Here is a 16,028-nt window from a genome sequence, read left to right on the forward strand (position 1 = left end):
TCTCAAGTCTGAATTGGTCACCATGTGATCAGTGTAAGAAGGGTGGTTCAGCACAGTAGTTTACTCCTGAAGACTGGCTGAGTGGGGTAAAGCAGTGTTTTGACAAGCAGGAGATCTGGGTTCACATCCACCTCCTCACATGAATACACTTCATTAATGTTACCTCTGCTATAACTTACATACCCCTAAGCATTTTGATTGTAAGATTATTTCTAATCTCACAAAGTTGCCTGGCAACTGTAGCCTATAATTAGTGCCAAAGTCTACCCTAGGAAAATTATGTAATTCTTATTTAAAATGTAATTACAATATTGACAAGTTCTGTCAATATTTATAATCAATCAGTATTTATGCTATAAACCATTTGCAATTTAAAAACATTTGATTATATGAGACACAACGAAAAAAATAAAATAAAATGCATGCATGCAGAGCAGAATTAGGCCGATACCCACTAATTATCAAAATCCAGAAAAGAGCAGTTAAATTCTATAACCACTTAAAAGGAAATTATTCCAAAACCTTCCATAACAAAGCCATCACCTACATTTACATTTTAGTCATTTAGCAGACGCTCTTATCCAGAGCGACTGACAGTTAGTGAGTGCATACATTTTCATACTGGCCCCCCGTGGGAAACGAACCCACAACCCTGGCGTTGCAAGTGCCATGCTCTACCAACTGAGCTACAGAGATATTAACTTGGAGAAGAGTCCCCTAAGCAAGCTGGTCCTGGGGCTCTGTTCAAAAACACAAACAGACCCCACAGAGCCCCAGGACAACAACACATTTAGACCCAACCAAATCATGAGAAAACAAAAAGAGAATTACTTGACACATTGGAAAGAATTAACAAAAAAACAGAGCAAACTAGAATGCTATTTGGCCCTAAACAGAGAGTACACAGTGGCACAATACCTGACCACTGTGACTGACCCAAACTTAAGGAAAGCTTTGACTATGTACAGACTCAGTGAGCATAGCCTTGCTATTGAGAAAGGCCGCCGTAGGCAGACCTGGCTCTCAAGAGAAGACAGGCTATGTGCACACTGCCCACAAAATGAGGTAGAAACTGAGCTGCACTTCCTAACCTCCTGCAAAATGTATGACCATATCAGAGACACATATTTCCCTCAGATTACACAGATCTACAAAGAATTTGAAAACAAACCCAATTTTCATAGACTCCCATATCTACTGGGTGAAATACCACAGTGTGCCATCACAGCAGCAAGATTTGTGACCTGTTACCACAAGAAAAGGGCAACCAGTGAAGAACAAACACCATTGTAAATACAATCCATATTTATGTTTGTTTATTTTCTCATTTGTACTTTAACTATTTGCACATTGTTACAACACCGTATACACGTAATATGACATTTGACATGTCTTTATTCTTTTGGATCTTCTGAGTGTAATGTTTACTGTTAATTTTTATTGTTTATTTCACTTTTGTTTATTATCTACTTCACTTGCTTTTGGCAATGTTAACATATGTTTCCCATGCCAATTAAGCCCTTAAATTGAATCGAATTGAGATAAAGCATGTACTATGGAGGAGGTAGGGTGATAGGGCAGAGAGAGAGAGAGAGAGAGAGACTGAATGTGAAGGGGGTGGGAGGAGAGAGCGAGAGAGGGAGAGAGAGAGAGAGAGAGAGAGAGAGTGAATGTGAAGGGGGTGGGGAGGAGTGGTTTGTTCTTACTCAGTGGCTGTATATAGAACTCAGTGGCTTAGCCTGACTATACAGTGCCTGAGTGAAAGAAGAGAGAGAGAGAGTGAGGGAGAGAAATACTTTCTCTAGTTACTGAGAGGAGAGAGCAGCAGGAAAGAATATCAGATTTCACAGGACTGTGTTTTCCATTGGATTACAAACAAGAAGAGGGAGAGATATTTCACAGAACACACATACAAGGTAAGAAGATATTTTATTGAACTTGTTCCCCTGTTACGTACCTCTTTCCTAACCACCTCTGATCCTCTCTCTCACTGTGTGCCAGATCAGGCAGGTGCAGGTTTCAGGTCATAATCCATTGTTTTGGACAAATTTACACAAGGCTTGGATGGCTTGTTTGGAAGTACTTTTGATGGTAAACCACTGAATAAATTGTATGTTTACAAACTAGTTGGATTTTCTTGCCATGCTAGTTTTATGATAATGTATCTGTAACAAGCATTTTGGTTCAGTTACATACAGGTTTCCTAATCCGATTCTGTGGATAGTTTGTTTTCAGGGTGTGGATTGGTCGGACGGACATGACAACAGTAATGTAACCCACATATAATACTAACATATGAGACTTGAATATGTGCCATAAAAGTGCCATAAAAATGTCTGAGTGTACAGCTTGTTATATATCCTACATAATATGATTATTGTGAACTTTGTCTTTGGACTATGTCTCCTGTGTTATACCAAGGGAGGTTTGTGTGACACCTGTAAAATAAATGGTTTCTTTATTGAGTGTAGTCTTGATTTGTGAATAAAAGTAAACAGAACTCAAGGAGTCCATGACACTGTCTTAGAACTCTATAGAAATACCTCACTCCATTGAAATGCTTTTAGACTGATACTGACTGTGAGTGCTTGAGTCTAGTGGGACCTGTAGTAATGTTTCAGCTGACTGTCTTTGTCTGGATTTGAAGAGTTGAGAGAGAAAATAATGTGAGGTGGTGTGTGTGTGTGTGTGTGTGTGTGTGTGTGTGTGTGTGTGTGTGGTTGTTTGTCTGGCTGTCTCAGAACAAGTGAATGATACTGCCCAGGTGAGATGAAACCAGGGCGTGTTGAGCTTGTTCAGTGACTCCATACAGTATGAGGAAAACAGGCAGCCAATGGACTCTTCAAGTTGTTGCACAGCTGGAGGAATTTGGTTCTAGGGCACTGCCTCCCTCTTTGATTTCTAGTCGTTATGGGTTATAATAACTGTGTAATGTCTATAAGCTGGTTGTGTGTGTGAGTGTGTGTGTGTGTGTGTGTGTGTGTGTGTGCAGCAGCAAGGCTACAGATGTCTACAGTACTGCAGCACCGTGCCATTCTGTATGTCTGAGGCACTCCCGTGTCAGACTGGAACCAGACTGGACCCAGCAGACCATATCATATTCACAGGGATTAGATACACAAGACAAAGCTGCCGTCTACAAAGAAAAGTTTGATTAGCAAGTAAGACCTCAGAGGACATAGGTTTACTGATCAATAGGTTTATTGATCAATAGGTTTACTTGGCTTGATCAATAATGGAAAGTATTTGCTGTATTTGCACCATACAGGCTGTTTTCCTTTAAACTTTTTGTGGGTTTTTTTGCCTTTTGCCTCAGACCGGCTCTTCACCTCTCAGAGTCATTGTCTTTCCAAAGCATATTGCATGTCCTGTATGTGAATTCTTCTACTAGATTATGTAGGGTAAACATGTGACACAATTTGCCCATTCAATTTGCCCATCACCACTACCATCAACACCATCATCAACCACCATCAACACCATCACCAACTACCATTAACACAATCACCAACCACCATCAACACCATCACCAAACACCATCAATACTATCACCAACTACCATCAACACCATCATCAACACCATCACCAACCATCATCATCATCATCAACACCATCAACACCATCACCACTACCATCAACACCATAACCAACTACCATCATCAGCATCACCAAAAACCATCAACACCATCACCACCACCATCAACACCATCACCAACTACACACACACACACAGGCACACACACACACACACACACACACACACACACACATACACACACACACACACACAGACACACACACACACACACACACACACACACACACACACACACACACACACACACACACACATACACACACACACACGCACACACACACATCACACACACACACACACACACACAAACTGTCCCAAACTGTCCCAATACTTTTGCAGCTCACTGTATATATGGCTATGGCAGATCATGTCTATCTAAATATACAGTAGAATGCATATAAAAGAAAGAGACACACACACACACACACACACATACATGGGTACACACAACTCAGTCACAAACACTTGTATAATCCCATTTATACTCCAGTTGACGTGTCTGGCTCTCCAACAAAGACCCCAGAGGATTCTGGAACACATCCACATGGACATGGAGATAATATTGACCACTCCTTAATAACCCAGCAGTTGTTGTTGATGTGTGTGTTATCCCTGATTAGCCCCTGTTCCTAAGCTGAAACTCAGTGATGCATGAACTCCCACATTTCACTCTCACTCTCTACACAGCAATTGTGCGGACAAACATTGGCCACCGTGTGTGTGTGTGTGTGTGTGTGTGTGTGTGTGTGTGGGAAAGTTACAGAGGCATAAATATTATACCCCCCAAAAAATGCTAACCTCCCCTGTTATTGTAATGGTGAGAGGTTAGCATGTCTTGGGGGTATGATTTTTGTGCGTCTGTAACTTTCTCACTCATCATTATTTATGATTCATTCAGGACTATCCATAATTATGGTAGCATCCACATTAATGTAGAAGTGTTTAGAAACATATTATATTCTTATTTACAATAAAAGTGACTCCAAAATGGCACAATACAGTATTTACCATTAATTTCTATTGGGCACAAAATAATCTGAAACACAACCAAAACAAACAGCAAATGCATCCAACAAGTTTGTAGAGTCACAAGCTTGCGGCTATGAATATGGGACCAAATACTTAACTTTTGGCTACTTTAATACACATAAGTGAATTTGTCCCAATACTTTTGGTCCCCTATAATGGGGTGACTATGTAAATAAAAGTGCTGTAATTTCTAAATGGTTCACCCGATATGGATAAAACGACCCTCAAATTAAAGCTGACAGTCTGCACTTTAACTTCACAGTCATCATATCATTTCAAATCCAAAGTGCTGGAGTACAGAGCCAAAACAACAAAAAATGTGTCACTGTCCCAATACTTTTGGAGCTCATTGTACATGTGGTCTGTAGGACAGGATAGAGAGTGAGGCATGCTCTTCGGGACATTTCCTGAAGTGTGACAGATTAGCTCTGACAGACAGCAGGAAGTTTGTCTGTTTCCGGACCGACATGATAACATTATACTACGGAGCTGATAATAATGTAATGCCCCTCGTTTCTGACTGTGCCCTGGTGGCATGTCCCTTTAGATAAAAAGTCAAGTATAGCATTCAGTGCTATTTTAGTGTGGCCGCATCCATCAAATTATTAAGCAAAGAGACTCCAGAGAGCCATATTTATACCACTTAAAGGCTGTATCCCAAATGGCACCCGATTCCTTATATAGTGCACTACTTTTGACTAGAGTCCTACGGGCCCTGGTCAAAAGTAGTGCACTTTATAAGGAATAGGGTGTTATTTGGGACACAGTCTAGCAATGTCTCTGACTTGAAGCAATTGAAACACAGTAACAATATAGGGCAGTTTAACCTTTGTAGCTTTAGCTAACAGTTGTCCAAATTGAAATAGCACATCCTTTGTCCGCTATAGATTTAATTTGAAGAGTAGTAGCATTTTTAAAGCTTTGTTGAGAGGTCCCTTGAAATTTTTACTTATGTCAAAGCTACATAATTTACAAAGCGATATGTCCATTCTTGTTGATTATAAACACTTATTACATAAAAAGGTGCTATGTTACTATTCTTACTAGTTCTTTTGAAATAATCTACACCTACATGACAGGCCTTATTCAAAAAGATCTTGTTAAACACAGGAAGAGGTTTAAAGAAATACAGTACTTCAATCATCAGTTGCTTACAGTAGGTTCACACTTTAAATCAAATCCAATATGTTGTTGTATGTTATCACAGTTAGTTGATGCTTTTGATACACTCTATGGCCCTGTTGAAGATTGTGAGTGGATTGTTTAATAAAGGGACCAGATGAACCTCCTCCTCCTCCTCCTCCTCCTCCTCCTTCTCCTCCTCCTCCTTCTCCTTCTCCTTCTCCTCCTCCTCCTCCTCCTCCTCCTCCTCCTCCTCCTCCTCCTCCTCCTCCTCCTCCTCATTCTCCTCCTCTTCCTATCTTCCTAAGCGCTCTCTCCAGCTGTTAAATGACCCACTGAGGGTGACTTTAGGGGTTACTGTTAGATTTAGACTATATTCTCCTACTGTGTTAGGCCCACTTGATGGTCTACAGGACTGGGCCTATAACACATGGTTTTGTTAATCTTATTCCAAAATAATCCATTACTGTTAGATTTAGACTATATTCTCCTATGGTTATGAAAAATGGCTGATTATCTACAGAACTACTTCTGCATCCTAACAGATGTTCTTCTTTGTCGCTTCTGTCAGGGTGATAATGAAGCTTCTAGCAGCCACAGCTGTGGTGCTCCTCCTGGTGGCGGTGGAGAGTATGGCGGCCAGAGGCACTTCCAGGAGGACCAAGAGGGAGCTGATGAGCACGCTGCATATGGGGGGCATCAGGGACCCGTTTGGGTCGTACTGCGAGCGGCGGGGTGGCTGCTGCCCAGGTCGGGACGATCAGTGTACGGTGCCCTACCTGGACACCATCTGTTACTGTGACCTGTTCTGTAACCGCACCGTCTCCGACTGCTGCCCCGACTTCTGGGGCCACTGTCTGGGCATCTCACCCCCTTTCATTGGTAAGTTAAAGGGTGTGTGTGTGTGTGGAGGGTGGGTGTGTGTGTGGAGGGTGGGTGTGTGTGTGTGTGTGTGGAGGGTGTGTGTGTGTGTGTGGAGGGTGTGTGTGTGTGTGTGGAGGGTGTGTGTGTGTGGAGGGTGTGTGTGTGTGTGTGGAGGGTGTGTGTGTGTGTGTGTATGGAGGGTGTGTGTGGAGGGTGTGTGTGTGTGTATGTGTGTGGAAGGTGTGTGTGTGTGTGTGTGTGGAGGGTGGGTGTGTGTGTGTGGAGGGTGGGTGTGTGTAGGTGTGGAGGGTGTGTGTGTGGAGGGTGTGTGTGGGTGTGGAGGGTGGGTGTGTGTGTGTGTGTGGAGGGTGGGTGTGTGTGTGGAGGGTGGGTGTGTGTGGAGGGTGGGTGTGTGTGTGGAGGGTGGGTGTGTGTGTGTGTGTGAAGGGTGTGTGTGTGTGTGTGGAGGGTGTGTGTGTGTGTGGAGGGTGTGTGTGTGTGTGTGGAGGGTGGGTGTGTGTGTGTGTGGAGGGTGGGTGTGTGTGTGTGGAGGGTGTGTGTGTGTGTGGAGGGTGTGTGTGTGTGGAGGGTGGGTGTGTGTGTGTAGGGTGGGTGTGTGTGTGTGTGTGTGGAGGTTGTGTGTGTGTGTGGAGGGTGTGTGTGTGTGTGGAGGGTGGGTGTGTATGTGTGTGGAGGGTGTGTGGGTGTGTTTGTGGAGGGTGTGTGTGTGTGTGGAGGGTGTGTGTGTGTGTGTGTGTGGAGGGTGGGTGTGTGTGTGTGTGGAGGGTGGGTGTGTGTGTGGAGGGTGGGTGTGTGTGTGTGTGGAGGGTGTGGGTGTGTGTGTGGAGGGTGGGTGTGTGTGTGTGGAGGGTGGGTGTGTGTGTGTGTATGTGTGGAGGGTGGGTGTGTGTGTGTGTGTGGAGGGTGTGTGTGTGTGTGTGGAGGGTGGGTGTGTGTGTGGAGGGTGGGTGTGTGTGTGTGGAGGGTGTGTGTGTGTGTGGAGGGTGGGTGTGTATGTGTGTGGAGGGTGTGTGGGTGTGTTTGTGGAGGGTGTGTGTGTGTGTGGAGGGTGGGTGTGTGTGTGTGTGTGTGGAGGGTGTGTGTGTGTGTGTGTGTGGAGGGTGGGTGTGTGTGTGGAGGGTGGGTGTGTGTGTGTGGAGGGTGTGTGTGTGTGTGTGGAGGGTGGGTGTGTGTGTGTGGAGGGTGGGTGTGTGTGTGTGGAGGGTGTGTGTGTGTGTGGAGGGTGTGTGTGTGTGTGTGTGGAGGGTGGGTGTGTGTGTGTGGAGGGTGGGTGTGTGTGTGGAGGGTGGGTGTGTGTGTGGAGGGTGTGTGTGTGTGTGTGGAGGGTGTGTGTGTGTGTGGAGGGTGTGTGTGTGTGTGTGTGTGTGGAGGGTGGGTGTGTGTGTGTGGAGGGTGGGTGTGTGTGTGTGTGGAGGGTGGGTGTGTGTGTGGAGGGTGTGTGTGTGTGTGTGTGGAGGGTGGGTGTGTGTGTGGAGGGTGGGTGTGTATGTGTGTGGAGGGTGTGTGGGTGTGTTTGTGGAGGGTGTGTGTGTGTGTGGAGGGTGGGTGTGTGTGTGTGTGTGGAGGGTGGGTGTGTGTGTGTGTGGAGGGTGGGTGTGTGTGTGGAGGGTGGGTGTGTGTGTGTGTGTGGAGGGTGGGTGTGTGTGTGTGTGGAGGGTGTGTGTGTGTGTGTGTGTGGAGGGTGTGTGTGTGTGTGTGTGGAGGGTGGGTGTGTGTGTGTGTATGTGTGGAGGGTGGGTGTGTGTGTGTGTGTGTGGAGGGTGTGTGTGTGTGTGTGTGGAGGGTGTGTGTGTGTGTGTGGAGGGTGGGTGTGTGTGTGTGGAGGGTGTGTGTGTGTGTGGAGGGTGTGTGTGTGTGTGGAGGGTGTGTGTGTGTGTGTGTGGAGGGTGGGTGTGTGTGTGTGGAGGGTAGGTGTGTGTGTGTGTGGAGGGTGGGTGTGTGTGTGGAGGGTGTGTGTGTGGAGGGTGGGTGGGTGGGTGTGTGGAGGGTGGGTGTGTGTGTGTGTGGAGGGTGGGTGTGTGTGTGTGTGGAGGGTGTGTGTGTGTGTGTGTGTGTGGAGGGTGTTTGTGTGTGTGTGTGGAGGGTGGGTGAGTGTGTGGAGGGTGGGTGTGTGTGTGGAGGGTGGGTGTGTGTGTGGAGGGTGGGTGTGTGTATGGAGGGTGGGTGTGTGTGTGTGGAGGGTGTGTGTGTGTGTGGAGGGTGGGTGTGTATGTGTGTGGAGGGTGTGTGGGTGTGTTTGTGGAGGGTGTGTGTGTGTGTGGAGGGTGGGTGTGTGTGTGTGTGTGTGGAGGGTGTGTGTGTGTGTGTGTGTGGAGGGTGGGTGTGTGTGTGGAGGGTGGGTGTGTGTGTGTGGAGGGTGTGTGTGTGTGTGTGTGGAGGGTGGGTGTGTGTGTGTGGAGGGTGGGTGTGTGTGTGGAGGGTGGGTGTGTGTGTGGAGGGTGTGTGTGTGTGTGTGGAGGGTGTGTGTGTGTGTGGAGGGTGTGTGTGTGTGTGTGTGTGTGGAGGGTGGGTGTGTGTGTGTGTGGAGGGTGGGTGTGTGTGTGTGTGGAGGGTGGGTGTGTGTGTGGAGGGTGTGTGTGTGTGTGTGTGGAGGGTGGGTGTGTGTGTGGAGGGTGGGTGTGTATGTGTGTGGAGGGTGTGTGGGTGTGTTTGTGGAGGGTGTGTGTGTGTGTGGAGGGTGGGTGTGTGTGTGTGTGTGGAGGGTGGGTGTGTGTGTGTGTGGAGGGTGGGTGTGTGTGTGTGTGTGGAGGGTGGGTGTGTGTGTGTGTGGAGGGTGTGTGTGTGTGTGTGTGTGGAGGGTGTGTGTGTGTGTGTGTGGAGGGTGGGTGTGTGTGTGTGTATGTGTGGAGGGTGGGTGTGTGTGTGTGTGTGTGTGGAGGGTGTGTGTGTGTGTGTGTGGAGGGTGTGTGTGTGTGTGTGGAGGGTGGGTGTGTGTGTGTGGAGGGTGTGTGTGTGTGTGGAGGGTGTGTGTGTGTGTGGAGGGTGTGTGTGTGTGTGTGTGGAGGGTGGGTGTGTGTGTGTGGAGGGTAGGTGTGTGTGTGTGTGGAGGGTGGGTGTGTGTGTGGAGGGTGTGTGTGTGGAGGGTGGGTGGGTGGGTGTGTGGAGGGTGGGTGTGTGTGTGTGTGGAGGGTGGGTGTGTGTGTGTGTGGAGGGTGTGTGTGTGTGTGTGTGTGTGGAGGGTGTGTGTGTGTGTGTGTGGAGGGTGGGTGAGTGTGTGGAGGGTGGGTGTGTGTGTGGAGGGTGGGTGTGTGTGTGGAGGGTGGGTGTGTGTATGGGCCTTCCATTTAGGATTAAGACAGAAAGGCCCAGTACAGTGGGAGACTACTGTAGCCAAAGGCATAATAACCCACTAACCCTAGCCCTACTGACAGGCCCCAACCTAACCCTAGCCCTACTGACATGCCCCAACCTAACCCTAGCCCTACTGACATGCCCCAACCTAACCCTAGCCCTACTGACATGCCCCAACCTAACCCTAGCCCTACTGACATGCCCCAACCTAACCCTAGCCCTACTGACATGCCCCAACCTAACCCTAGCCCTACTGACATGCCCCAACCTAACCCTAGCCCTACTGACATGCCCCAACCTAACCCTATCCCCACTGACAGGCCCACACTGAGTGGCTACTATAGGACTACTGAATGAATAGCAACTACCAACTGCTAATCTTATACGCACAGGCAAAGTTATTTGTTCAGTTGTCACAGACGCTTTACAATTCGATAACGCTCTAGGTAGGAGGTCACATTGGCCTGTGAAATATGAATAAGCACACTGGTTATTATGCTCCACATCCAGTATATCTCTGCTAGTTGTTGCAGAGGTGTAAAAAGTTCCAGTGGCAGCAGGGCCGTACCTGAGAATAAACCCAGGAACAGTGGTCTTCTTATTAGTCTGAGACAGAGGGAGGGGGGAGTCCAGGGAGGGAGGGATGTATGAATGGAGGTCAGGAGAAAGAATGCGCGCTATGCAGAGGGAGGGAGCGATAAGCGACAGGAATGGGACAGGAGGCAGGGAGAGGACGAGGCAGGTATGTGCTCACTAGACAACATGGGGCATGTTCACACACACACACACACACACACACACACACCCGTGCACACACACACATACACATACACACACAATCACACCTTAGCCCAGGGTTTCACAAACTCGGTCCTGAGGACCCCAAAGGGTGCATGTGTTGGTTTTTGCCCTAGCACTACACAGCTGATTGAAATAATCAACTAATCATCACGTTTGATTATTTGAATCAGCTGTGTAGTGCTAGGGCAAAAAAACTAAACGTGCACCCTTTGGGGTCCCCAGGACCGATTTGGGAAATGCTGCCTTAGCCTGTGGGAGGTGGGGGGAACAGAAAGGAGTGACACCTTCATTTCTCACTCTCTCTACCTCACGTTCTCTCTCACTATCTCTCAGCTCACCTTATCAGAGAGCAGCTCAGACAAATACTGTGGGATGAAGTCCAAAACTATTTCACAGAACAGAACAGCACAACACAAAACAGAACAGCACAGATCAGCAGAGCAAAGAACAGCACATCACAAAACAGAACAGCACAGAACAGCATAGAAGAGCACGGAACAGCACAGAACAGCACAGAACAGCATAGAATAGCACAGAACAGCACAGAACAGCACAGCTCAGAACAGCACAGCTCAGAACAGCACAGAATAGAACAGCACAGAACAGCACATCATAAAACAGAACAGCACATAACAGCACAGAACAGCACAGAACAGCACAGCTCAGAACAGCTCAGAACAGCACAGCTCAGAACAGAACAGAACAGCTCAGAACAGCATGGAACAGAACAGCTCAGAACAGCACAGCTCAGAACAGAACAGCACAGAACAGCACAGCACAGAACAGAACAGAACAGCACAGAACAGCTCAGAAAAGAACAGCACAGAACAGGACAGCTCAAAACAGAACAGCTCAGCGGCAGCTTCTGATCCTCCTCCTCCTAGCACTAGAGGAGAGGTAGAGGGGAGGGGTCACCAGAGATGGTGTAAATGTCTATCTCAGTCAGTCCAGGACTTGAACTGGACATTGAAATGATTCTGTAAACCTTTGTTGACAATAAAAAACATTGGAAAGGAAATAGTTTTGAGAATACCTGGAATAATAAAACAATAGGAATAAGACATTTATACTACATTTTTTGATTCAAACTCAATCGCATGTCCAACCCTATACTGTTACCACACCTCTGGAGGCTAAATGGGTGTGTGGGTTTTGTCTCTGTCCAGTGAGGGGTGGGAGGTGTGGGGAAGAGTGGCGCCCCTGTCCCCTGCAGACCCGGTGGAGGTGGCAGGGTTGTCATTTAATGTGTATGTGTGTGTGTGTGTGCTTGTGCGTGTGTGTGTGTGCACTTGTGCGTTTGCGTGTGCGTGTGTGTATATGTGTGTGTGTGTGTATGTAATGAAGTTCGTTAAGGCATGAGGCGTTTGAGGACCTGGTATTCTGGGAAACAGAGGATAAAAGCCAACAGGACATTCCAACAGCAGATTACTGCAGCTCAGGGTTCCCCAGACCCACCTCACAGCCAGGGTGTTACTGTTAACTCTCTCACTACACACTTTGTAGTGTGGAGTGTCTGTCTGTAGTGTGGAGTGTGTGTCTGTAGTGTAGAGTGTGTGTCTGTAGTGTGGAGTGTCTGTCTGTAGTGTGGAGTGTCTGTCTGTAGTGTGGAGTGTCTGTCTGTAGTGTGGAGTGTCTGTCTGTAGTGTGGAGTGTCTGTCTGTAGTGTGGAGTGTGTGTCTGTAGTGTGGAGTGTCTGTCTGTAGTGTAGAGTGTGTGTCTGTAGCTTAGAGTGTCTGTCTGTAGTGTAGAGTGTCTGTCTGTAGTATGGAGTGTCTGTCTGTAGTGTGGAGTGTGTGTCTGTAGCTAAGAGTGTCTGTCTGTCTGTAGTGTAGAGTGTCTGTCTGTAGTGTAGAGTGTCTGTCTGTAGTGTGGAGTGTCTGTCTGTAGTGTGGAGTGTCTGTCTGTAGTGTGGAGTGTGTGTCTGTAGCTAAGAGTGTCTGTCTGTCTGTAGTGTGGAGTGTCTGTCTGTAATGTAGAGTGTGTGTCTGTAGTGTAGAGTGTGTGTCTGTAGTGTAGAGTGTCTGTCTGTAGTGTGGAGTGTCTGTCTGTAGTGTGGAGTGTCTGTCTGTAGTGTAGAGTGTGTGTCTGTAGTGTAGAGTGTCTGTCTGTAGTGTAGAGTGTCTGTCTGTAGTGTGGAGTGTGTGTCTGTAGTGTAGTGTGTGTGTGTAGTGTGGAGTGTCTGTCTGTAGTGTAGAGTGTCTGTCTGTAATGTAGAGTGTCTGTCTGTAGTGTAGAGTGTCTGTCTGTAGTGTGGAGTGTGTGTCTGTAGTGTAGAGTGTCTGTCTGTAGTGTAGAGTGTCTGTCTGTAGTGTAGAGTGTCTGTCTGTAGTGTAGAGTGTCTGTCTGTAGTGTAGAGTGTCTGTCTGTAGTGTAGAGTGTCTGTCTGTAGTGTAGAGTGTCTGTCTGTAGTGTGGAGTGTGTGTCTGTAGTGTAGTGTGTGTGTGTAGTGTGGAGTGTCTGTCTGTAGTGTAGAGTGTCTGTCTGTAATGTAGAGTGTCTGTCTGTAGTGTAGAGTGTCTGTCTGTAGTGTGGAGTGTGTGTCTGTAGTGTAGAGTGTCTGTCTGTAGTGTAGAGTGTCTGTCTGTAGTGTAGAGTGTCTGTCTGTAGTGTAGAGTGTCTGTCTGTAGTGTAGAGTGTCTGTCTGTAGTGTAGAGTGTCTGTCTGTAGTGTAGAGTGTCTGTCTGTAGTGTGGAGTGTCTGTCTGTAGTGTAGAGTGTCTGTCTGTAGTGTAGAGTGTCTGTCTGTAGTGTAGAGTGTCTGTCTGTAGTGTAGAGTGTCTGTCTGTAGTGTAGAGTGTCTGTCTGTAGTGTAGAGTGTCTGTCTGTAGTGTAGAGTGTCTGTCTGTAGTGTGGAGTGTCTGTCTGTAGTGTGGAGTGTCTGTCTGTAGTGTGGAGTGTCTGTCTGTAGTGTAGTGTAGTGTGTGTGTGTGTATCCATGGGAGGGTTGTGAGGAGATTCTTTGAGTCAGCCGCTCAGATCTTCCACCACAACAGGATCAAAGTAATCATTAATGTGATCCTATCTTCTGGCAACATCTTATCGAATTTCCTCCTTTTGTTTCATTCAAGGCTCCTGTGAAAGAAACGGACACAAATTCCTCTCAGGACAAACATACAAAGAGAACTGCAACTTATGGTAAGTGTCTCTAACCGCTTTCTCTCTTTCCTCTCTATATACCTTTATCTCTCCTTCAAATCGTCCTCTTTCTCCTCTCTCTCTTCCTTTCTTTACATCTCTTCTGATGACATGACCGTTCTGGTTGTACCACAGACAGCCACGTTTCCATGGAGAGTTTTGGGGCCTTTTCTCATGATGCTGTCTCATTCATAACTCTTCTACATAATCTTGGGACCCCTGTTCATTCATTTGGGTTATTGTAGCTAGCTATCGCCTTCATCGAATGAAAGAGTCTTGCATCTTATCAAACAAGCAGCCTTAGAAAACAATGGCAAGACATGGCATCACATCACACTACAATACAGCACTTAGCATTGGGCAACATTAGGCAACATCGGGCAAAATTGGTAAAAATTCGCAAATTTGAGCAACAGTGGGCCTTGTGGGGGCTAGAGCAGCCAGGTTACCCGTGATACAAGTCAATATTCGACGTCCATCCATGTCTGAGGACATCAGGAGAGTACTTCGAAACCGGCCACTAGGGGCAACAGCGAGCGCTGTTATCTTCAAGTAGGTTTCGGTTTTGCTAGGGTGTTGTGGAAAGCGATGGCAGATGGGTGTAAGTATCTGCAGCTGATTCCAAAGGTTGCACGTTCTAATCCAGTGATAGAAAGTTATTTTTGTTTTAAGCCTATCCCAAACCTTAACCCTTACCTTAACCATTTGGTTAAGGCACTGCATCTCTGTCACTACTGACCCTGGTTCGATTCCAGGCTGTATCACAATCCGGCCGTGATTGGGAGTCCCATAGGGCGGTGCACAATTGGCCCAGCGTTGTCCGGGTTTGGCCGGGGTAGGCCGTCATTGTAAATAAGAATTTGTTATTAACTGACTTGCCTAGTTAAATAAAGGTTAAATAAAATAATGCCTAACCTTAAGATTTCAGAGTTAATGCCTAAACTTTATCTTACACACTTCGAAATTTGACGTTTGCAATAACTTCGAAATTTGACGTTTGAGAAACATGGATGAATGTCTAATTCTGACGTGAGACTGTGAGAGCTAGTGGGGCTATAGAGGCAGGGGTAGGATGTGCTACCCCTAAACGCTACACTCTTAGAAAAAAGGGTTCCAAAAGGGTTCTGCGGCTGTCCCCATAGGAGAGCCCTTTTTGGTTCCAGGTAGAACCCTTTTTGGTTCCAGGTAGAACTCTTTTGGGTTCCATGTAGAACCCTATGTGGAAAGGGTTCTACCTGGAACCAAAAGGGTTCTACCTAGAACCAAAAGTGTTCTTCAAAGGGTTTTCCTATGGGGACAGCCGAAGAACCCTTTCTGGTTCTAGATAGCACCTTTTTTTCTAAGAGTGTAGAGAACTGAACACATTCCTCAAATACCCAGTGTTCACCTCCTCTCCTCCTCCTTCTCTCCTCCTCTCCTCCCGCCCTCCATCTGTTCCTCCTCTTTACAGCCATGTTTTACAGTAATGAGAGGGACAGCAGAGCAAACTGGCGACAGGTAAATACTGTACATCAGCCTTTCTTAAAGTATGGGAACACAGTTCTGGGTTTCTCATCTACAGCAGGAAAGCAGTCTCCTGCCTGGCTGAGAAAACAGTAGATGTTCTGATCCAGTTTGGCACCACATACCTATGCCAGTCAGGGTTCTCAACTCTGGCGTACTTTAAAAAAAGTACAGAAACAGACTCCATGCTGAGCATGACCTCAGGGTTGCACTGTCATAAACTGAGCCCAGAATAGACATGCTTGTTGAAGCTTCAACCAGCCACACACCTCTCATTAGGACTGTGTGTGTGTGTGTGTGTGTGTGTGTGTGTGTGTGTGTTTTCTGGTCTACATCTGTGTGATGTGATCAATCAGTTTATTCCAGTTCAGAATGAAAATGATTTATTGTATTTTAACAGCAACAGTTCCAACCTAGACAGATATGTAAGAGTGTTTTTAATGGGGGAAAAATAAACATGAATAGCTATTTCATTTCATTGTTATTTGTTTTTGTCTATATTGCATTTAAATGTACCGATATTTACGTATAGTTTAAGAACCCCTGCTGTACATACTGAAGACCATGCACGTTCAGTTTATCTGCTAGTCTGTATGTTTATGTGTTTGATAGGCATTAGAGACCACAGGAGGCTGCTGAGGGGAGGATGGCACATAATAATGACC

At 46.8% G+C, this 16,028-nt stretch overlaps 1 protein-coding gene across 1 annotated transcript in view; it reads left to right on the forward strand.

Annotated features, from left to right (window-relative positions):
- Positions 1-1,785: 1,785 nt before the first annotated feature.
- The window catches only part of tinagl1 (tubulointerstitial nephritis antigen-like 1), a 44,569-nt gene continuing 30,326 nt past the window's right edge, over positions 1,786-16,028 (forward strand). The window contains exons 1-3 of the mRNA XM_084158373.1: positions 1,786-1,916; positions 6,321-6,631; positions 13,794-13,860. Of these exons, the coding sequence (XP_084014499.1) occupies positions 6,328-6,631; positions 13,794-13,860 (371 nt within the window). The 5' untranslated portion in view covers positions 1,786-1,916; positions 6,321-6,327. The remainder of the gene's footprint in view (positions 1,917-6,320; positions 6,632-13,793; positions 13,861-16,028) is intronic.

Source organism: Coregonus lavaretus (assembly GCF_964263955.1).
Source record: "Coregonus lavaretus genome assembly, chromosome: 3".
In the NCBI taxonomy this organism is placed as follows: Eukaryota; Metazoa; Chordata; class Actinopteri; order Salmoniformes; family Salmonidae; genus Coregonus; species Coregonus lavaretus.